The sequence below is a fragment of the Miniopterus schreibersii genome (genome assembly GCF_964146895.1).
Source record: "Miniopterus schreibersii genome assembly, chromosome: 6".
Classification (NCBI taxonomy): Eukaryota; Metazoa; Chordata; class Mammalia; order Chiroptera; family Miniopteridae; genus Miniopterus; species Miniopterus schreibersii.
This window is the reverse complement of record NC_138107.1, coordinates 15,395,066-15,419,767: the sequence shown is the minus strand read 5'-3', so window position 1 is coordinate 15,419,767 and position 24,702 is coordinate 15,395,066. Positions and strand designations below refer to the sequence as shown.

Below are 24,702 nucleotides of genomic sequence, written 5' to 3'. Positions count from 1 at the left end.
TAGGATGCTACTGTCCTGACAGAAGTTTTCTTGTAGGTATCTTCTTATAATGTCTTAATGTTTCTGAATTGGGTGTTATAGTCCTTTGTATGAAACTATATACTTTTATAGTTATCCATTTTATAGAAAATTCCGTGATTGATATAATGTAGGTTATTAGCATAAAGACGTTTTCTTTCTGTGATTCTCTAATTTTGAAGATTTCTATAATCTGGTATAAATATATGAAATAAAGTAAGAATTCACTTTATTTTCAAAATATAGGTTAAAATATTAATTATAAAATGTAGCACTTTATTTTTTCTTTTCAGCTTCACGATAAATTCGCTTTGTTTAGATTCATTTAAGTAATTTTTAATCATTTAGTAGAAATAATGATATGTTTTCACTTAGCCTAGAAATTTAAATTGCAAATTCAGTAGAGAAATTTAAAAATAAAATTAATTTTTATTACTAATGAAACAAAATAACCAAATTAAAAATCACAATGCCTAATTTAAATTATTTACCCATGTTAGATGGGTATTGAGTAAATATATAGAAAAAAAATACCTTTTTAGCTCCAAGCCAGAGTTGTTTTTCGAGGTAATGGCCATAATTAGGTATCTGTTAGCAAATTAATTACATTCAGATTTGCTCTTGTGAACTGTAATAATTTGTTTAACTGATACCAGTTTTTAACTAAGTTTATAACTGGAAAATAGTCTTAAGTTTTATAGGCATAGTTTTTTATTGTTTTTATCTTGAATTTTTCAATAGATGCCTGATCTCTGTTATTGGTTTTACAGATTGACGTTTCTGTGTTAGTATACATGCAAAAAGTAATTATTGTTCATAAAAGAGCTACAGTTGTTTTTTCCCCTGATTTACAATCATTATCCTAAGTGCTGTAGTCCTTTAGGGGTGTGCGTTCATATGTATATGCATATGCAAAAGCATATACTATGTATTAAAATTTTGAGCTGACTGATAGTTGTAAGAAATTAAAGTTGTATTTATGTGTCAAATATTTTGTTTCTGTATAAAAATATGTCCATGTCCATATAAAGTTCTACAGCCTCATTATTCAGTTTTTTCCAAAGAAATATTGTGTATAACTGTACATGTTTTTAAAACCTTACTGATGCTTGTCATTGTGATTTAGCTAACAATTTTCCTTTATTTGCTTTTTTTTTCTTCCGCTTTTACTGAACCACAAAATGGACTTAGTTATAAGATATCTGATTATAAGGAATATGTAAACAATGGTTTGGCAGAGTCATGGCTCATATAATTTTAGAGGAACCTATAAATGTGTATTTTAATTTTTGAATTTTAAGTCTTTTATGTAAATATATTTTTATAGTTGATGGTATAATGATTTCAGTAGACCACCACTGGTATAAAAAATGCCAGTTTTACTGAAAGTAAAATAAATTTATTTGATTTTGTCGTAAAACTTATTTGTCTTGCACAGGATATTTAGATGTACTTTGTTAGAAATGTCACTTTTCTATTGTAACTCTTATGTCTGATTTCTTAAAGAATGGCATAGAAATAGTGCAGATAACAGTCTTTAACCTAGATACCACAATAATCTTAAATACATGTCTGAGAATACTGTTAACTTTATAAATTTTCTGACAACAATATAATAATTTTAAATTATCTTTAACATTATTAAAAATTTCATGCACTTACTATGTCCATATGGTGAAGAATTCCTTGTTTTGTGGGCAGTTGATGTAAGAAATGAAAATCATTTAATCAAGAGACACATAACATTTATGTTCTTTTTATTAATGGCCAAAATCACACTTGGTATGATTTTTGGTCCTAGACTATATATTAGATATTGTGTTTATGAGTATTAACAAGAATATAGGGAATTTATAGGAAATGGATGAATAATGACTTTTTTTTCACTGCAAGTATTAAATGTTTATGTAGCAACTAGCTTTTAAAGGACCCTTAATTCTACAGCTCATCTTATTTGGGAATTGTTTTATACATTATGGTAAATAACAAGCTTTTTATTTATTAGTAGAAGAAAGCGTATTTATGAAGAAATATGCTTTAGAGTTAACATCCTGTTCAACAATAACACTAACCACGTGAAATGATTAATGTGGTGTTGCTTGTATCTGTCTAACACTTTTCCAAACCTTGAGTCCTGTGTCCTTAATAAACAGTATACAGGGGAGGAAATTTCTGGAAGTTCAACATTAGATAAGCATATTATATTCATTGTAATTAAAGAGGACTTAATCTCAGTTGCCATAGAGGTCTTTAAAAAGTTATGTGGGAATGTAAGGCCTGTTTTATGTGTGTTTGCTGTTGAATGGACAAAAGTTTATGGTCAACTGTAATTAAAATTGTAAGGAAGCTCCCTTTGAATAAGGTATAGAATTTCCCCGTTATTTTTTTTGAATTGTAACACATTAATCAAAATACACGTGCGATGAATTTCATAATATTTTCATGGCAATAGCTTGTGTTAAGGTGTGTATTTTCGTTATGTGAGACTTTTCTAAAGATTCATTTTAAAATATTAAACATTGCAGATTTCATGAAGATTTTTCATAAACTTTGGATACAATTATAGTATTTTACTCTTTAGAAAATATTAAGTATCGGAGTTTATTGTTATCCTTATTATGGGAGTTTAATGATTGTTTTTTTGGTAGAATTTTGGTGGGATTCAGTTGTTAGGAGAAAAAAGTAGTGCATTAAGGTAACATTGGGAAGTTTCTGCCTAAATTAGCATTGGTTTTGCTAGCACCCACTTAATAAGGTCTTACGTGGTAAATGACTAGAAAAAAAATAGTTATGCTTTGTCACATTTACGGTTTTATTATTCAAAGGAAGGATTTTTTCATATTGAAGGTATTTGTCTATTTAACCATATGTGTAATATTTTTAAAGAGACTGACTGTTCCAGTGAACCTTTTATGTAAAAATATCTCTGAAGGCTTTTCTTAGCTATTAGCATTTGCACCCTCAATGCTTTTGAGGAGCCTTGGTCTGACCTCTCTGTTGACTCAGAGCTGTCATGTTTTAGTATCCTGGGGCAAGGGTTAGAACAGCGTGGGAGGCTGGTATTTGTATGCTTTGGAGAGGAATTCGAGATGCTACCCTGTTTTGCCATCAGTTTTCAAGTAGGCACGGGTGCATCATTAATCATAGGAAATGCAAAAATAAATAATAATTCAGCCCAATTGGATTTTTTTATATGAATACTTACCTTTTCCTTTTTTTTGTGTATACAGTTGAGGTATTTAGGTAACCCCTGACCTTTTGCTTCAACAAAGAAGTACAGTATAAAAATATTACCACAGTTTTCATGTGAGCAGCTCTTGAGAGGAAAAAAAGCTCTCTAGATGAATATTTGTTGAAAAAAACAGTTGTGATACAGAATGTCTTAACTCAGCCCCAATACAGCACTTGAGGACCACCAGTGTATAAAATTGAAAGCATATGATTTTTGAAGCACTAGAAAAGGTTTGTAATTGATTAGTGCTGGTCGAAAGTATTGAAGTACAGTGAGTTTTGATTTGTGAATGGTTCTATTCAATAAAGATTAATTCTGTGTGTTTGATAAAATCTTAGTGCCTTCAATGAGTTAGCTTTCCCCCCCTCTGCAGTTTATTTAACCATCAAATAGTTCAGTGTTGTTTTAACAAACTGGAACATTTCTATCTTACTGAATTTAACTTTAGCATGACTGATTTAAACAAGTCAAACTATCAGTGATTAGTTTGAAGGGTGTAATTGAATATATTAATTTTTTTCCTTTTAAAAAATAACTAAAATATAATGTAATCATATATATTTCATGCCTTCCTTGTGATTTAGAGACTATAAGGTCATATAGACTAACAAAATATTTTTATCCAATTTCTTTGAAACATTTTACATTTTAATATAGTTCTAAAATTTAAAAGTGAAATCGAACATTCTTTTCATGTAAAAGTAGGATTATTTTTTTATAATTTAAAATAATTTATAATACGAGTCCTTGGGAATTGTATAGATATTTTTAGCTTTTAATGTATGTTGGAGTGGTCTTCTGTTTGTTCTTGACTTTTTAAATTCTCTCCCTGGATTTTGGAATTATTTTAGAAGCAAGTTGTGACACTGTCACTATTAAATCTTGAAACTAAAATTATCATTATTGGTATGGACCACAACTATTATTTTTGAAATCAGTGTTCACACATCATTTTCAATCAGTCACTATGGTCAGTTACAAAGGTTTTATGTAGAAATTTTAATCAGTTAACTGATATATTTTCATAAGTAAGTTCTTAATTTTAATATACTCTGTGAGTCACATCTGTCATTTTGAACCGACTTTATGGTAAATAATGGGCTTATTTTGAGTAGTGCAAATTGAAAATTCTTGTTTAATTCAAGATAAATGATATGCTGAGAGAACAAGGACACTGAAATGCATTCTCTGTCTCTGCGGGGCTGTCTCTCACACGCTTTCACTCATTATATCTGAGCTGAGGCAGTGGGCCCGGGTGTGCTTTGTCCCTCACCTAGGAAAGCCTAAACTTTTAAAAACAATTTGACAAAATTAGAGCACATACTTTTGACATTTCACTAGGTGGTTTTCATCATCATCATATAAGAATTTAAAGCCCGAAGTGAGGCTTTCGACTTCAAGTGGATTATAGATTAGCGAAATGCTTGCAGTGTGATGATAACCTGTCCGTAATGTCCGCTCCCCACTCACCTGCAATTAGTTCAGTATAGTGAGTTCATCTTAAATCTCTGTCCAGGCTCTAAAGTACTCTTTGGGGTGGGAGAGGGTAAATTCCACTTTTCAGAAAAAGAATTGTTACATTGTCTAAAAATATATGGCATTCAATAGAAGATAATCTTTATTTAGTTCACTCACTGCAGTGCCTTGTTGTTTTAGAAATCAGTCAAGTTTTAGAAATTTTACTATAGAAATTGTTAAGGGTGTCACAGAAATGTGAGACCGCTCATATGGTAGAATAAAGAGCATTTTAACATATTCTTTGTGACAATATTAATAACTTTACTCGTAATGATGAAATAGCCCTTGAAACTTGTGTTGTTTCCGATCTGGTTAGAAAAATGTATTTTATTTTTTTTAGACAGTGTAATACTGTGAAAGACTAACTTAACTGCTTGCGATGCCTGTTTTAAGTTATCCCTCCATATAACAATAGTTTTAGCCATTTTTTTTCTCATCTCTTGGATAGAAACAGCAAAAGTTACCATGTATGAGCTATAATTATGATATGGGTTGTAATGCAGTCTAGTTGTATCTATGTTCTCCTTTAATGCAGAAAAATTTAGAGTAACACTTATTGACTACCATTAAATTAAAAAATAATCTGTGATTGTCATATTGTACGTGTTATAACCGAGGTGGCCCACTTACAGCTATTGAAGGAGTCACTACAGCAATTTTACATTTTTTGGGTAAAATACAAAGTACATTTCCTCACCCTGTAAAGAGAAACCTTTTTCTCTCCTTCAGGTTTATTTCTCTTTGACCTAAACTAAGACTGATCCTCTGATAGCCAGTTAAAATGTGTGAAGTAGGAGGAGTAAAGGAAACTCCAATCGTTAGTTGTAAGTTATAAAGCAAAGTTAATATAGGTATAAAGAGCAAAAGGATTTATTTTAAAGGATAAAAGAAAACTTTATAAACTTGCTTTGTAGTCGGAACATGTTGGACATCATAAAGAAAATCTTGTAAGTGTTGAGATGTTTTACTATAATACCGTGTCAGCTGATGAATGTTGAAGTAGTTTATTTTTGTTTATGAACACTAACTTGAAATTAAATATTAAGGGACTGTATTGTGGCTGTTTTTCTTTAAAAGTCCAGCATGATTTAGTAGGTATGGCTCTTTTAAATCATGCAGAGTATCCTTACGGAGCTTTCTTTTTCATGAGACTGAACGGTATTCATTTTGGCAGGTCCAAGAATATGATTAAAAGAATCCTAGTTGCGTTTGCTCTGTTTCTATAGCAAGTTTGACATATGGATAATAGTGTGTAGATGTAAAGTCAAAATTATATAGAAAAGCACAATTGCATGGAACTTTTAAAGATTTCTGTAAACTTTTTAATATCCTGGGTATCCTGGTTAACTATAAAGGTCTTTCAAAAATAGCTATTACATACTTAACATAATTTTATTTTGGTTGAACATATGCTTCAGTTATAAAAAGTTACTTAGAAACAAAGTTATACAGATAGCTTATGATATGATGCAGTTTAAAATTATAAATAGATTTCTTGTAGTCGAACTAGTTAAAATGCTAACTGCACTGCAGGTTTATTTCTCTGTTTTACATGGGAGAGCATAATGTCGAGATAATTCTGTGGTCTGTTATTTTGTAAAATTGCTTCCTTTTTGAAGTTTGCTCAAATTTTGGGAGCTGCCGGAGTGAATACTTCATAATACTTTGATTAACTTAGTGTCTAATTTTATTTCAGTGAGGCTTAATGGGAGTATTAAACTTTTTTATTGTTTTAATTACCTCATTTCTATAATTCTAAAAAACATTTTTAATACTGTGAGATAATTTTTTTCTATTTCAGGTAATTACTCTGAGAAGTAGATAAGTTACAGATGCCAAATGCAAATATGTACAGCAATTTCATTTTTCAACTTTTAGTGCAACAAAATAGCATTATTATTATTATAATCATTAATATAATGTTATCCGGAAAAGCTAGCAGTTAGTTTATCCAAGAAACATACCTTAATGTTTAACAGGTTCATCTCTTACAGGAATTTAAAATATGGTAACACTTACCCCAAAAGAAGTTTTGCTGACATGGTGTCACTGTGCTGAAGAGGCTGTTTGATGCCATAGTCCCTCCTTTTTTTTTCAGATAGAACTTGTACCCTCTGTTGTAAATTCTGCTTGCAGCCTTAAACTGAAAATACAAACCATACCCAAACCTTGTTTTAGTTTTACAGTATGCCTGGAGTACATAGACTTTCTATTTATTTTTTTCTGTCAAGAAGTTATGTAGCTGGTAACATGTGAAAAGCAAGGAAACAAAACAAAAAGAATGAGCAAATATTGGAAGGACCTGCTGTTACTGCATAGGCTGTGGTTAGAGGCACTCACTGACTCTGTTGGTCTCGGTGGCTGGTAGGGACCTGCGGAGATTAACCATTGAAAAACCAGAGACTTCTTGCTGTCCTCCTGGAGAAAGTTTGCACCGCACTTGTGGTTCTGTGGTTGTTTGTGAGGCGAATGAAGCATTCACACAATCCAAAAAAGCAAAAGCTTTAAAACTCCTTTTTTTGCAAGCACTATTACTGGAGAGACAGAATCATGTGGTTTGTGACCTCACAGTGCTCAAAGTAAAGTGGGACTGCCTACCACTGTGGCTTTCCCCCCTTGCTCTTGCTCTCTCTTTCTCTCTCTCTCTCTCTCTGACAAAAGGCTTGTGGTAAGGCCCTTCCTGGCATCCAGAAGGATATAGCTATTTAATTTTTGTGACTCATGAGGATTTGGATAGAATACAAATGCTGAAGGAGCCCAAACTCCTGTAAGGTTAAGCATTTGTAGAGCAGAATTCTGCAGTTAAGGGCTTTCCTTTCTATCCCCCCCACCCCTACTTTTTTCCCCCTCCTCCTTTTATTTAGTTCATTATTGTGTCTGTGGAAAAGTGAGCAAAATTGGCTCAAGAGGCTGTGTGAAATTCTGAACAACAGTGATGATTTACAATAATTTACATCTTTGGATTGTATCACATTCTGGGGTCTGCTTCATATTTGCTGGGTGATTGGAGTCCTTCTGTTTTTCTTTTTCCTGTCTTCTTAAACTTGTGAATCTGTAACTCATTGTAAAAAAGTTTACCTTTCTTAAGGTCTGGTTGCAAACTGCTTGCTGGGCTTGACTGTAATTGGCTGTCATGAAAGTGTTAGTCTGGGGATTCCTTTTACAAATGTTAAATCATGTCTGTCTAGTTTATGTATGATCAATATTAGATGCCGGCTCCTACAGTAAGGATTAAATGCTATTCGTATCGTTTATATTACATATACCTTTCTTTTATGACTAGTTTGAGGATTTATAAAAATGAATGACAAGAATTGTAACATATTATTGGCGGAATTTTAGTTTTCTTTATGCTTGTAATGATTTTTATTTGTCAAGGAATTGTATTCATTTTGTATAATTCTTTAAGTAGTTTATTTGGAGTTTAACTTTAACAGAGCCTTTGATAGCAAATCTTATACATGTATAAAGTAAACTTCTTATGTTATAACTTAGGTGGTTCAGCATTAGATTTTATAAGCTCAGGATAGAGTGGGTTAACAGAAGCTGTATTTTTTGTTTATAATGAAAGCTTTGAAATAAATTGCAAAATGCTGTGTGTAGCAAGAAATAATGCACACAGACAGAGTATGTTAGTCGTCTCGATTTGCTAATTCTGATTCAGAAGAAAATTGGAAACATCTTTGGGAAACTATCTCCTTTTTTGCCCCTTTGGACATGTATGTATAGAACTCATTTTCTTATTAGGATGATTATATATCATAGGCAGAGAATTTCATATTTATGAATAGAGCTTCCTGTTTTCATCAGTTGGGAACGATGGAGTATTTTTCAACAAAAATTATAAAGCCGAACAGACCAATTTTCTAGGCATTTTTTTCCATTTATCAGCCACTCTGAATTTGCATGTTAGACTTCTTCCTAGTGTGATAGTAACTAGGAGTGGCGTGAAGTAAATGACTGGGAGGGTGGGCGGAGACAGCGAATTACAAACATTATTTGGGGTAGATAATGGGGTAAGGGCTGGGAAACACTAAGGAGGGTGTTAGAGCCAAAATATCCTTGCCTATGGACTTCCCAGCACAGTTCATTATCCGCTTTTGGTTTATATTAGATAAAGATAAATGTACAGACATGTTCATAAGTTTCTTCACAAAAAATTTGATTTGCCCAAAATGCACAGGGAGGACATGGGAATGATTTTAATCCTTTATTATTCAAACGTCCAGAACTTTCCCATAACAAACTTTTAGTGATAAAACACCAGAAATGCATTTTAGTGTTTCATTTTAAATATAAATTTATTCCTCATTATGTATGTAAACATTTTACATTGAAAAGTAAGAGCTTTCATTTAACATGTAATTATTCATACAAAAGAGAAAAGTTATTTTTAATAAATAAGGTGTACTGTTATGATGTATAGGAGGGCTAAAAGAGGGCTTTGTCTATATAATTTGTGGAATTTCCAAACATAGTTCCATATGCACGTACAATAGCAGAATCAGGCAATTGAAAAAATTTAGGTAGCGGCTGTAGTATGGTAAATAAATACTTTTCTTCCTCTAGATGAGTTTTTAGTGTCTGTATAAGCATTCTCTAATGTCCTACAAGCCCAGCTATTAGCTAAATGTTTTCTCCCTTAATTTTTTTAAAATTATGTGCACTTTGGCCCTACATACTGACTTTGTAAGCATTTGGATAATTTTTAACACCTATGCATCTATTATCTGCTTTTTCTCTTTTGTGCAGGTAACCCTCCTGTACATAAATTTTTTGGGGGGGGGTAATCACTGTTATTGCATGAGTTTAATAGACATTGTTGAATATGCTCTTTCTGTTTTGTGTGAGGCCCATCAAATTCTGGCAGGAGAAAGATAGTGAAGTCATGTACTTTAAAGTTTGTATAATCATTATCCATACATTTTTTTCTAAATTGAAAATATATACACTTTGGACCAAATATTACTTTGTGGTAAAAATTTAAAAACAACAGTGATAACTGGTACATATATTATAATTGACAATTTGTTTCATTAGAAATAACTTACCACATGTGATAAAGAGAGATTGACTCAGAAAAGTCACTGCAAATAAAGCTCTTGATTATGGATTTATACGATGCTTAAAATGAGAAACGGAAGCCACAGGGTTTTTTTGTTATTGTTCTTCAAAGACCCTCAAAACTTCATTTTTGAGGATTATGTTAGTATTTGGTATGTTGACGTAAGAAGTTTAGGTCTGCTGTATAAATTATATACTTTTATGCCATGGAAGTGAAATACACCTTTGAACTTGAAGTCAGTTTCAAAAAGTAAAGACGTTAGTTATCTTGCTCCCTATTACCTTGTATTTACTAAATCTGTCAACCTGGGGCAAACTTTTTATATTGTATGCTCTTAGATGATATAATAGTGTAATAGTGTTTTAAATACTACATATATCTTCATTGTTACCTTTTGAATTATTTTTTATTTTCTGAACTAATGATCCTATTTAGATGCAGTAGTTTTATCAATATCAATATTGTGCTTATTTCTATGTGTGTGTTTTTCTCATTGTTTTAACTTCTATTTGGTGCTGTTCTGTTTTTGTTTTAATTGAAAACAACAGGGCCAAATGATTTGATGTAGGAATTTTATAAATTGTAGAAATTCTAGTTTGGCTTAAAATTTTCTTACTGATAATGAGGTTTTAGGAAGGCACTTTCTTAATTTGTTGTTTCAACTTGGTATATGACAGTTTATTTTTTGACCTTTTTTTTTTTTGGATTTGATATATAGCTATTTAAGCTGGCAGAGCATTTATTGGGCCTTATACTGATGATGATTTGAAATTTTTTTATATTAGTTAAATATAATTTTATTAGTAATTTAAATTATAATGATTAGGAGAGATTAGTTTTACTTCTTTATTTTAATGGGGAAGATGTCCGCGTACACAACTGCATGCACGTCTGTGGTTGTGTAAGTACAGGGTATTATTCTGTGTTACTTTTTGTAATGAGAGTATTCTGTTATTTTTTCCTTCTTAGTTTGTTTTAATTAAATTATGTGAAAACCCAAAGCACTACCATGTCCATGATCGCTTGAACAACTTCATTTGGTTAGTAATTAGCAGCTGTCTGTCTAAATGTGAGATTATGTGGAAATGGGATGCCAAAAGAGAAAATACTAAACTTTCCTCTTTCCCTGTCATTCCCCCTCTCTTTTCCTCTTTTTTCTTCCCTCCTTTCCTCACTCCCTCCTCCAGGCTTTTACAGTTTCTCTTTCTCTGTTTTGATATTTCTATAGTGTCTCAAAGTAGATTCTTAAGATTCTAGTAGTGGATATTGACATTAATTCTCACTAATGAATACCTGGCAGGTTTGAAGCACCTAAGTTTTCAAGGCAAATCACTGTTATGTCTGCCCTGTTACATGTACACCTCGTTTGTTAGATGGTATTAGCATCTGATTACAGCGATTTTCTTCCTTTTAACAGTTTTTAATTCCTTCCTTCATGTTAATTTACTTTAACATATTGTTTCACATGACATTGGCACTTTAATTATGGGGATCTGTTTTGTTCTTCGAAGTGCAGAATGACCCATACTTGTGTAATGTAGCTGTATAAATAACTCATGTTTCTTATAATTATTAGAACAATTCATCTTCTAGTGCTGTCATTTTTCCTAAGAAGAAAAAAAAGGCGAGAACTTGCAGAAAATATGGGAAACATGCTCATATGACAGCTGAGGATGTGGCTAGGCCAAAGCAGGAAACTACTACCCACAATGCAATGTTACATATACTACCACTTAATAAAATTTATATCAAACATGCTACTGACAAAACCAAAGAAAAATAATATCCCAGCTATACTAGTTAATGTACTAAATATATCTAGGGAAAAGTGAAACTAATCTTTTTGGAACCTTTGTGTTTAGAGAATATAGTAAATTAAACTGGGGCATCATAGTACATTGGAACTCTGTGGTAACTTTGTGCTGTGGGACTTGGTTGTAGGTAAAACAGTCTTATAATGAGAACCTTTTGGATATTAACTTTCCTGGAAAAGGCACTTCTTTTCTTTTTTAATTGAATTGTTGCAGCATTAAATAGAGTTAGAGGACATTGTCATCTGGTAGGAAAAATAAGTTAAATTAATGATACATTCATCATGATTATTTAAACTTTTTACCCAGCCAGGTATATTTCTTTCCATTTTGTTTTAAGTTGTCTTTTATTGCCAGGTTTGAGGTGGGGCTTGATTGTCCACTGAGGCATATTTCTTTTCAAAGTATTTGTTTTTATTGGTCTTTTTATTTATGTCAACCTACCTGTGGCTTACCTGATCAATCCATACGCTTTACTGTAGGGAGGGTTAGTCTAAAGCAAAAATGTAAACTGCTTTTATAATGTGGTTGAAAAAGATATTATGGTATCTTCTAAAAAAGTCAGATTTTAATATACTTAGGGTTTCTGTTTATAAATCTTAATCCTCTGTGCTCTTAGCTGTCAGACTATAGCAATTTTGATGAATTTAGTACCTTGATAATTTGATGAATTATGAGGCTTTACAAGGGAGATTTTTAAGATTTAAGTAAGGGAACGTAGTAGAGTTTTGAATTGATAAATAATGTATAGAAATTTTATCAGAGGAAGAATAGAAGAGACTATTAACTTAGTGTTACTTATGAAAGATCCCCTCTTAGTATTCCATATATAAATTACCACTGTGTCAGACCTGGCATGGTATTTGTCATCTCATCATTTAAAGATTAATATATTGTCTCTCTGTCTCGATCTCTATTAAGGATGATTTGCTTAATTGTTTGAAGTATTTTCTCCTTTAGAGACTGCTTATCAATACCAGCTGTAGCACTGTGGCTTTTCTCCATGGACTCATGGTGGTCTTTGGAACAACGTTCTTCAACTTTGACAGGTGAGACAGAGGCTCTCCAGTGCCACTGCTTTTGGATGAATCTAGCTGTGGTTGGAGAGAGTGCATCATGCCAAAATATATGGGTAAGACCACACACAGCCTTTAAAATAGTTATTGTAGGCTTATTTTTAGGGTTACATGTCTTGACAGTTCTTTTATTTGCATGCCAATTTCATTGCTGTGTATAGATTTTTCATTGGTTTCAGTAAAGGCGATTGCAGATTTAGGTCTCTATTTGTTAAGCCTTGTGTATAATTTACACTGGAAAATACTTTTGAATTCAGACATAATTAACAATATAGAAAATATATTGAAAATGAATCACTAGAATACTGATCTTTTTGTTTTTATAAATTTGACAGTATTCCCTTTGGAAATCTCAATTTCCCAGACAGTTTAGTAGTCAAAAATTGCTCCAATTTGAACTTTAAGATCAAATAAATTAGGAGAGAATGTTAAAATATTCATATTACTTCAATTACATTAATAGTAAAAAATTTGTGGTTCTTGTTATTCAGAAGTACAGTTTTTATAATATTGATACAATAAAGTATTGTTCAAAATGTAAGTTTTACACTTTAGTAAAAGCTTGAAAGCACCGAAACAAATGGCCAGAGAAGTCAGTTTCTTAATGTACAATCATAGTATGCAAGTCATCTAGTCCTTTTATGGGATGATTAAAACTTTATTCAACTTAGTGAACTGTAAAATTGACTCTGTTTAAAAAAAGTATGTTTAGTCTTCTAAAAATGGCTTTTTCAGTAAAGAGCTCTCTTTAGACTTTTATAAAATGTTTATTTTTATTAAATACATTTGCATAATTATTCATGATCCTTAAGTTATTAGTGATAATATTAAAGCTTAACTTCTTGAGCCCTGGCAGGTAATTAGTTACAAGACTTTTCACTTGATGATCAATGAATGTTGGTTATAATTTATAAAAAATTTTAACCAGTTAAGATTACAGTTTTATTCTAGATATTTTCATAGGGAAAACAGGATCTACCTAGATAATTGGAAATTCAATTTTCTCCCCACTTAGTTATTTCAATACCCTTTCATTGCTGAATGGTTCTGGCAGGAAAGTACTGGGGAAATTGTGTTCCTACAGCTTTTCCAGAGAACAAGTTGTGGAAAGAAGAGAAAACATAGTATATAAAAAAAAAAATTTGTATAAAGAAAAATTTGGCCCTTTCCTCTCAGAATTGGTCATGTATGTGAACCTTGAGATTGGATTCTGGATTAAAAAAAATTTTTTTTGTAAGTTATTTTTAAGATATTTGAGTAAACTGGCTATCAGTGATACTATAGCATATTTACTAAGTGTGATAATACCATTGCATGTATATAATAAGAAAATATCCTTAGTATTAAAGGTGCATGATGAGTTATTTTCATGAAGTTAGTACCATGATTAAACAAAAACATACATAAAAGAAATGTGGCATATGTTAACAATTGGTGAATCTAGGCAAAGGGTATAGAGACATTCATTTTACTAATTTTTACCTTAAACATTGAATTCTGAAAGGTGAAGCATTTTGTGGAAAATTTGTATAGAGATTTGATTCCAAAGTGCAATCAGATATTTGGGGAAAATTCATTTGTCTAGTTTTTAAAAATTAAGTGAATGTGAACAGCCTGGATTATATATAGCAATTTTAGATTTTAGTTTATAGTTTTTATTTTTTACACTTATGTTCTATTCACCATAAAACAACTAATTTTCACAAATTTAAACCTGGAAGATATAAACTGGAAATAATAAAATTTTTGAAAATACCAACTTTAAAAATTTTATAATTTGTGTTACAGTAACTCAGGTTTAGACCAATAAACTAGAGATTTCTAGAGAATCAAAACAATCATGTTATTACTTGTGATTTATTATTCTTAACTGGATGCTTTTAAAATAGAAGGTGGTGCAAAAGTAGGTTTACAGTTGTTTGTATGGAAAATAATACAATAATTAATAAATAATAATAAGCTCTGTTTTGTGTACTCACAACTAAACCTACTTTTGTCCCACCCTATATATAAAAAAGTACCTTAAAAAGTTCATTCACATTAAATTCATAATACTGAGTCGTACTACTGCTAAGTTGTTTATATACTATTCAATTCAATTGTGCTTTTTCAAGAAGTATTTTAATGAGCAGAAGCTTATATCTCTCTGTGTAAATTATTAATTCTGAATTTGTATTATAGTAGTTAATATCGTAGGGAGTTCTATAAATTTTTTCTCTACAGGGCCAAATAGTAAATGTTTTTGGCTTTGTGGGACATAGAGTCTCTGTTTACTACTTAACTCTACCATTGCAGTCTGAAAGCAGACAGTAAGTAAATTAGACGATACGTGAATGGGCATGGCTGTGTTCCAGTAAAACTTTATAAACAAGCAGCTGACCTGCCATAGTTTGCCCACTCCTGCCCCCTGTACTTCATACATAGAAATTTGTGGTCCAGTGGATATCTTCTGTTACAGAAAAGGCTAGAATAGTTTGGAAAGTGATCATACTCTTAGTGTACATGTTATAATGGAATTTTTTCTTAAAGTATTTACAAAATCTGTTTTGTTTGTTCCTATGTGAAAGATGACATCTGTGGTGCTTCACAACTGTCTGTTGAATTGAATAGTTGAATAGTGTAATTTCATCTTGATCATGTAATTATTAAATATTGTGAATAGTTTTATAAGTCACCCTAAAATCCTTTTAGGGATAAGGTTGGAATACAAATAAATAATCTTGGTTATAGTGTATCTCCAAATTATCATAAATCTAAGAATTTATCTAGTTCATTATTATCAATAAAGATACTAAGATTCCTTTTTTTACAGAATTTTTTTTTCCCAGAATAAACTGGGTTTAATGCCCAAGCATAAAATATTTAATAGTGATTGTGATGAACTTCTTTTTCATTTTTATTGAATTTAAATTTGAGTATAAAAAGAATTAATTATTTTTGATATTAATCTCCAGAACATTCATTGCACCCACCATTGGACATAATATCCAAAATAAGTTAGTTTTCTGAGGATTCACGTACATTAGGTAGACTGAGTATTATTTATTGGATGATGGTGATGGTTACATCAACTTAGCAGGAAATAACGTTTTTTTTAAATTGGTAAAGAGCAAATGAACCCATATCCTGATGTGAATTTGAGACCTTTAGTGTATTAATACTTAAGGTTTAAAATGTATCAGGTAATGAGGTGGCTTTAAGCAAAAGTTTATAATTCATATCATTGATCACCTTATTTTATCAATGGTCATTTGAAGCAATTCTAGTTATTACACACATAGCTAAGGATAGGACAGTTCAAAAATTATTATATAACTCTCATAATTTCATCACAAAAGAGCTATCTTTCTCCCTTGATTTTCCCCTAGGAGTGCTGGTTATTGCTTGTTTGCTTTCATTTGTAACATGATCGTTTTTACACCTCTCCTCTTTATTTAATATGTAGTTATAAAACAAACACAGAAATTATTCTAAGTAATAAGGATAGCCTACCTGGGAAGGCAGCACAGAAAAAACTAATTAATATATAGAAACTCAAAAAGCATCATCCAGGGTCATTTAATGTAAGTTAAGCTGGCCCTATCTACCTTAATAGATTTTAAAAAGTACCATTGTGTTGTAGCAATTTAATAAACTGGTTGACAAGAGGAATATTATATTAAATATGCTTTGCTTAAAAGGATAAGGAAATAATATTTATGTAGGAAAGATTTTCATCCAAAATTAATAAATTAAAAAGAGTTTTAGCTTTTAACCTTTGAGGAATAGAATTTGGCCCCAAAATTAATAGTTAAATATCGACTATTATATTTTGCTATTTCTTTGTGTTGTTTAAATTTCTTTGTACCTATCAATTTTTTTTGAATTAAGAATTCTAAAGATTGCATATTTCTGAAAGAACTTATGCATTATCAATATTGTTGATAAATATAGCAGAATTGTTATGTAGTATTTTGCTGCATGAAATCATAAAAAAAGTTTAATACTGAAAATGTCAAAAAGAACCATTTAAAACATTAACAAGCTTTATCTTTTGAGCAGTTTCAACTTTATAGAAAAATTGAGCAGAAAGTACAGAGTGTTCCATTATAACCCCAGCCCCCAGTTTCCTTATTAACTCCTTTGTTATAATTGATGACCCACTATTGATACATTATTGTTAACTAAGGTCAGTAGTTTACATTAGGAGTCATTTCATTATATAGTGAAGTTCTGTAGGTTGTATCAAATGCATAATTTTATATATCGACTATTGTAGTATCACACAGAATAGCTTTTTTCCCTAAAAATCCCCATAACATTTTGTTTAACTAAACGTAACATAAAATTTAGCATCTCAACTATTTTAACAACTAGTCTTTATTCCACATATAATATTGTATTTTTCAGAATGTCATTTTGTTGGAATCATACAAAATGTAGCATTTTCAGACTGTATTCTTTTACTTAGCAATATTTACTTAAGGCTCCTCTCTGTCTTTTTTTGTCGCTTAATAACTAATTTGTTTTTTACTGCTGAATAATATTTCATTGTATGGATATACCACAGTTTGTTTATATGGTCACCTATTGAGGGACATCTCAGTTGTTTCCAGTGTCTGGCAATTATAAATAAAGTGGCTATAAATATGAGTGCAGGTTTTTGTGTGGACCTAAATTTTTCACTCATTTGGGTAAATACTTAGGAGCACTGGCTAGATTGTTTGGTAAGACTGTGTTTAACTTTGTAAGAAACAGCTCAAATATCCACAGGGGCTGTGTCATTGTGCATTGACACCACTGATGAATGAGAGCCCTTGTTGCTCCATGTTGTTGTCAGCTTTTGCTTTTCTCAGTGTTTTGGATTTCAGCCATTCTAATAGGTGTGTAGTGGCACCTTGTCATTTTAATTTGCAGTTCTTAATGATAAATGATAAATGATAAATGATGTTGAGCATCTTTCCTTATGCTTATTTGCCATCTGCGTATCTTGGGGAGGTGTTTGTTCAGATCTTTCACCCTATTTTTTTCTTTTGTTTTCTTGTTCATTTTTAAGAGTTTTTTGGTGTATACCACATTTTGTTTCTACATTCATTGATGGACACAGGCTGTTTCCACCTTTTGGCTGTTGCGAATAATGCTGTAGTTGAACATGGGTGTACAATGATCTGTTTTTGCATCTTTTTTTTTTTTTTTAAATATATCTTTATTGATTTCAGGGAGAGGAAAGGCAAGGGAGAGAGAGAGATAGAAACATCAATGATGAGAGAGTGATTGATTGAGCCCGCAACCCGGGCATGTTTTCGCATCTTTTGAGTAGATACCTAGGAGTGGGATTGTTGCGTCAGATAGTAATTCTTTTCGCAAATATTTTCTCCCAATCTTGTCTTTTCATCTCTGAACAGTATCTTTCTCATGGTGGATGCTTTTTAATCTTAATGAAGTCCAAATTACCAGTTTTTCTCTCAAAAATGACACTTTGGGTATTTTATCTAAAAATTCTGTCTAACCCCAAGGTCATCTAGAATTTCTCCTATATTCTCTTCTAGAAATTTCAGCGTTTTGAATTTTACATTTAGCTTTATGATCCATTTTGAGTTTATTTTTGTGAAATATGTGAGGGTAGTGTGTAGAGCCATTTCTCTTACATTTAGATGTTCAGTTATTTCAGCACCATTTGCTGAAATACTATCCATTGGATTGCCTCGCTCCTTTCACAAAGCTCAGTTGACTCTATTGTGTAGGTCTGTTTATGGGCTGTCTATTTATTCCATTGCTTTAGATGTTTGTTCTTTTGCCAGTACCACACTCTCTCAATTACTGTAGCTTTATTATATTATAGTAACATATCCGTTTGTTGATATTCACAGGGTAACTTGCTAGGGTTTCCATTAGGATTGCATTAAATCTGTAGTTCCAATTGGAAAAAGCTGATAGGTTAACAGTATCAAATCTTCCAATCAGTGAACACAGAATATGTCTCCATTCATCTAGATCTTCTTTGATCTCTTTCATCAGTTTTGCAATTTATCTCATACAGATCTTCTATATATTTTGATAGATTAATACCTAAGTATTCATTTTTGTTGTGCCAATGTAAGCATATTTTTAAAATTGTAAATTTCAATTATTGATTGTTGGTATATAGGAAAGTAATTGAGTTTCTTATATTAACCTTCTATCCTACAACCTTGCTATTTTTTTAAAAAATGTCTTTATTGATTTCAGAGAGAGGAAGGGAGAGGGGGAGAGAGAGAAACATCAATGATGAGAGTCGTTGATTGGCTGCTTCCTGCACGCCCCCTACTGGGGATGAGCCCACAACCCGGGGCATGTGCCCTGACTGGGAATCAAACCGCGGTCTCTTGGATCCTAGGTTGATGCTCAACAGCTGAGCCATGCCCGGCTGGGCACAACCTTGCTATTAATTACCTTTATTTCTAGGAGTTTTTTGTTGATTCTTTGTGATTTTCAACATAGACAATCAGGCAATCTGTGAACAAAGACAGTTTGATTTCTTCTTTTCCAGCCTTTATGCCATTTATTTGTTTGGGTTATTGCATTAGTTAGAACTTGCAATATGATGTTGAATAGGAGTGGTGAAAGGAAGTATCCTTGTCTTGTTACTGATTTTAGGGAGAAAAGCATCTAGTTTCTCTCCATTAATTTTGATGTTTGCTGTACATTTTTTTCCAGGTGTTCTTTATAAGTTGAGGATGTACCCTTTTATTTATAATGTGCTGAGAATTTTTATCATGAATGGGTGTTGAATTTTTTTTTAGATGGCTTATCTGTCGATAGGAACACTTTGTCTTTCTTCTTAGCCTGTTGATATGATGGATTTTATCAATTGATTTTCAAATGTTGAACCAGCCTTGCATACCTGGACTAAATCACACGTGGTTGTGGTGTATAATTCTTTCTGTACATTATTGTATTTGATTTGCTAATGCTTTGTAGAGGATTTTTTGCTTCTATGTTCATGAAAAATATTGTTCTGTATTTTTTCTTACTTGTAATGTTTTTATCTGCTTTTGGTATTGAGTTAGGAAGTGTTTCCTCTGCATTTGATTGTAGAGAATTTCTTCCTTAAATGTTTGCTAGAATTCACCAGTGAAGCCATGTAGGACTAGTGCTTCCTGTTTTGAAAGACTATTAATTATTGATTCAATTTAAAAAATAGATATAGGCTATTCACATTACCTATTTCTCCTTGTGTGAGTTTTGGTAGCTTGTGTCTTTCAGGGAGTTGGTTCATTTTATCTAGGTTATTAAGTTTTGAGTCATAAAATTGTCCATAGTATTCTTTTACATGTCCATGAGATAAGTAGTGATGTCCTCTTCTTTCATTTCTCACTCTCACATTATTTAATTTGTGTCTTCATGTTTTGTTTTGTTTTTTGCTTTTGTTTTTAATAACCTGGCTAGAGGTGTATAAATTTCTTTTTTCTCAAAGAACCAGCTTTTGGTTTTATTTTTATTTTGATTTCCTGTTTTCAGTTTCTTTGATTTCTGCTCTAAATTTTATATCTTCTGCCTACTTTGGGTTTAATGTGTTTTATTTTTTCTGTTTTCCTAAGGTTGAAGCTTAGATGATTGATTTTGGATCTTCTTTCCTAATATATGCATATAATGCTAGAAATTCCTCTTTTAAACACTTCTTTTTCTGCATACTCAAATTTTGATGGATTGTATTTTCCTTTTCATTTAGTTTGAAATTTTGTTAAACTTGTGAATTTTTTTCAACAATGTGTTTCTTGATATAGTTGGATCAGTGTTGTTAACCAAATGCCAAAAATAAAAGGTTCAGGTTGTAATGAAAAATAAAAAGCTTTTATTTGAACATGAAGAAAAGGGGGTGGGGAATAGTAATCCAGAACACATAGATTCAGGTTGCATAAGGAAGTAGATGTTGAAGTTTTAAAATTTTACACACCATTAGTAATTTGGGAGAGACGAAGTATGAAGGTGAGGGAAAGTAGGAATGCCTTTTATATTCTTAATAATAAGAGCAAAAGTCCCTATGCTTGAGTGTCAGGAGGGCCTACTCCTAGGTATAATACCCCAACTTAAGAGACTGTGTACAAAATGTTTATGAACATACCTTTAGATCTATTGGACCTAGTGCAGCTTTAGGATGGTGTGATTTGGGGTAAACCTCAACCTCAGTGTCTTCATCTATAAGATAGGGTTGGGAGTGTACTCCCCCTTCCCCTGCCCCTTGGACTTCTGTAAGGATCAGATAACATATGTAAACAAATTAGCACAGTGCTGCCTGCTATTGGAAGTTCTCACAATAACACTATTACTTTTTCATTAAGCAGTAAGGAAATGGAAGGACAGAAGGGCTAAGTAACTTATCCATGGTGTTGCGTTAATAGTAATGGCAGCAGAATCAGCTGCCACTGCCGTCTACTTCTCTCACTACTCTGTGACTTTCCTTCTGGTTTCACCAAAGTTTTGATCATGAGGGGAGAAAATCACAGCTGTTATGGTTGATGGCAAGTTGCAAATCAGTAGTATTTGTTGCTGATAAAGAGTCTAGGGAATCCGAGAAACACTCTAAGTCTTAGATTGCTGAAAGGTCATGTGAATTGATAATCTCATTGTGGTTCAGAATAATTTCTGAGAGAACAAATAATATTTTTGAGAACTCTTTGTTCTGCTTGGTGATACCTTAGAATTTTGAAGGGTATAATTCAGTTCTTCTGTCATTTAATAACTGTGACTTTGGATAAACCACATAACCTTTTGAGAAGCTATCCTAAATCATTACAAGTGATGATAGTATATCTTGAAAGATTATTGTAAGGGTAAAATGAGATTAAGTTTAATTCCTTCTAGCATAATGCTTAGCTTATACTAAATGTGACATTCATGCATTATCTTACTTAATTGTTAGCTGTGGAGTTCTGTTTTTATCTTCATTTCAAATGAGGAAATAGAAGCATGGAGAAAGGTTAAGTGAATTGACCAGGTTCACCCAGCTAATAAGCAGTGAATCTAAGATTTGAACCTAGATGTTTTTACTGCATTGCTAACTAGGATACTATAAGAATACTAGAGCTTTTTCACTTCACAAATAATTTTTAAATTCAGATTGAGTTTGTTCAAAGGAGAAATGTTTTAATATTCATGTTAAAAACTATTACTGTTAAATAATTTACACGCCAGTCTTTTTTGTACTGGTGTTAACAGCTGACGAATATGATTTTTCTTCAAAATCTTTCAGCAAGTGTACTCAGTAACTGTCTCATCCTTAGCTGTGAGACTTACCACATAGGACATAATACGGCATGATTGATGGATGTTTTCTTATATTTGCCTCTTTTTCAGGAAATGAAAATAAGTAATTACGCATAAATATTTTCTAAAAGTCTATGTTAATTTATTATCTGACTTCTCAATAAATTATCATTCTGATGATATCTTTTAAATACAGTATCACTAATGATTATATAGGATTTCATAGTTTACATTCTTAAAATTTACATGGTATTTGTGAGAGCAAATTGTTACACACCTGTCCCCTCCATATTATGAGATTCTTGAGGCTCACTAAGACACCAGGATTAAGTGACTCAGGTCCCACAGAGTCAATTCCCAGAGGTAGGACTGGATTTCAGGTCCCAGTTTATATTTTCATGAAAACTGCATTATTTATACCCTTCCTCGTTCAAAAAAGAACACAAAATAGGTTTTAAAAGTGGAAACAGCAGGAATATAGTAAAAAATATTGTAATAACTTTGTATGGTGACAGATGGGTACTAGACTTATCAGGGTGATCACATTGTGAGGTATATAAATGTTGAAACACGTTGTACATCTGAAACTAATATAATATTATATGTCAACTCTACTTTAATAAAAAAAGTGGAAACAGCATTGCAAGATAAAATAAACTTAGAATGAGTAATAAAATGAGGCAAATTGGGTGTAAAGGTGGGAAAATAGGATGATGTTGAGGAGCCAGGTGTGTGTGCAAAATTCATCCTTCTGTTTAATACTCTTATTGAAGTTTGGATATAATTTGGGATGTCAGCTTCTAAACTTCCATTCTCACCCTAAAATCATCAATAACCTGAGAACCTCTCATATAGGACAAGGACACCGAGCACAAAGAAATATGCATAAAGCATTCATTGCATCATTGCTTTTAATATAAAAAATAAAAAGCAATCCAGATATCAAGTAAGGGAATGGTTAAGTAAGTGGAAACAAATACAGAGAGTGGTGGCTGTTGGGAAGTTTCAATGAACTAAGTCAATATATATTAACATGAAGGGACACATTTTGAAAACAAAGTTGAGTGCCCAAAGCACACTGTGGAAGGACATGTACAGGAACGACTGTACTGATGCAGATTTTGACAATGAAACCATACTACAGATTGTGCATAGGAACAGTGTTGCAAAACCTGGGCCAGAAGGATGCACCCCAGCTATAGGAGAGTGGGTATTTCTGAGAAGGGGAGAATGTGGGAATATAGTTCAAAAGGGATTTCAACTATATTAAATAAGGTATCTGAAAAAAATGGTGACTTTCTGTTCTATTCTCAGTCATAGTCTATCTTTAATTCATGATTTAAAAAATGCTAACAAAAGTTTTAACAAAAAGCAAGTAGCAGTATATCATTAGAATTAGTAACAGTTTTGTTTTAATTTTTACAGTTCTCTAATTTATAGTAAATGATTCTGGATTTTTATTTGTGATTGTGAGTGAAAAGTTTCCCTTTAAAATTTAGGTAGGAAAGGGTTTAAAATATTTGAAGGAGATGTTAACTAAGTAGGAGTACAATAGTATGTTGGTATGTAAAATTTGTTGAAGATGGAATATGAAAAACACGTTAGGAAGACCCAAGGTTTCCTACAAGGTTAAAGAAGTGTGTTATTCATTTTTTCCTGTTGCTCAGAGTAGAAATTTATTTGTGGATCCTATAGGGAGAACAGTATCTAATTTTAATGTGTATTGCCTGTATCATAAATACAGAATGCGTACATAGGGATGTGTCACATACAGTGCTCGATATTTTCCCACCCGAGTGCAGTTCAGTGGGGGAAAAGAATAACAGGTGTAAAGGTGGGTTGATGGATGGAGGATGGGCCAAAAATTGTATTCTGATGGTTTGTCTTTATTGAGGAGCAGGTTTTAAGAGTATCTTAGAGAATCCCACATCTACCTTCATTTACATCTACTTGAATGGAGTGAGTAGAGGTGGGATGGGGAATGTAGTAGAAGCTGGGCTTCAAAGATATTAGGGGCTTCATCATGTAGGGCTTTTAAATATATATGTATATATTTATTGATTTGAGAGACAGAAGGGGAGAGGGATTTCTAAAACATTGATGTGAGAAACATGGATCGGCTGCCTCTTGCATGCTCCCCTACTGGGGATTGAGTTCAAAACCTGGACATGTGCCCCAGATGGGAATCAAACTGGTGACCTCTTGGTTCATGGGTTGATGCTCAGCTACTGAGCCACACCGGCCAGGCTCATGTAGGGCTTTTTAATAAGATGTAATAAACTTCAGGAATAGCAATTCCATAAGAATTTTAATTAGTAAGTTTTTTCATTGTACTTGGGATCTGAAAGTTTTAAATTTCATGAATTATTTAAATATTTTTTCCAGAAAGATTATTGAAATATTCACGTTTTTCTTTAGAAATAAACTAGTTATCAAAAATTTACATCACACCTTCTCTATCAATTAAATGATTTTTATATTGCTTAAAGGTCAAAGTAAGCACTTTTTATGTTAACTGTATTATTCATGAATGATGTATGGTTCTCCTAAATATGTCTGCTTGTTGTTCAAGAATGTGACAGTCAAGTGTTTTTTAATGGATTGTTCTGTCATTCTTTATAATTATCTTTATTGAGCAAGTCACAGACTTATCATTGTACTCTCTTCAATGTAATTCTTGCTCATAAGTTGTAGTACTTTGAAGAAATCATTCGGTTCTTGTGGAATGACATTTAAAATGAAATCAACTTTTAGTCG

At 32.0% G+C, this 24,702-nt stretch overlaps 2 protein-coding genes across 15 annotated transcripts in view; one reads left to right on the top strand and one right to left on the bottom strand.

The window, feature by feature from the left end:
- Positions 1–7,272, bottom strand: part of RUNX2 (RUNX family transcription factor 2) — a 306,549-nt gene extending 299,277 nt beyond the window's left edge. For 6 of the 7 annotated variants that reach the window (XM_081140283.1, XM_081140284.1, XM_081140287.1 and 3 more), the window contains exons 1-2: positions 7,109–7,272; positions 6,788–6,911 (exon numbers count right to left, since the gene is read on the bottom strand). In XM_081140283.1, coding sequence (XP_080996409.1) covers positions 6,788–6,911; positions 7,109–7,246 — 262 coding nt within the window. In that variant the 5' untranslated portion in view covers positions 7,247–7,272. Of the gene's footprint in view, positions 1–6,787; positions 6,912–7,070 lie in introns of all 7 variants that reach the window. The other variant, XM_081140288.1, reaches the window with a different exon arrangement.
- The window catches only part of SUPT3H (SPT3 homolog, SAGA and STAGA complex component), a gene marked incomplete at its 3' end in the record, with an annotated part of 418,020 nt that overhangs the window by 40,550 nt on the left and 352,768 nt on the right, over positions 1–24,702 (top strand). The window contains exon 1 of one of the 8 annotated variants that reach the window (XM_081140297.1): positions 7,430–7,436. The exons of 6 other annotated variants lie outside the window; for them this stretch is intronic. Of the gene's footprint in view, positions 1–7,429; positions 7,437–12,757; positions 12,777–24,702 lie in introns of those variants that run through there. One more of the 8 variants, XM_081140296.1, reaches the window with a different exon arrangement.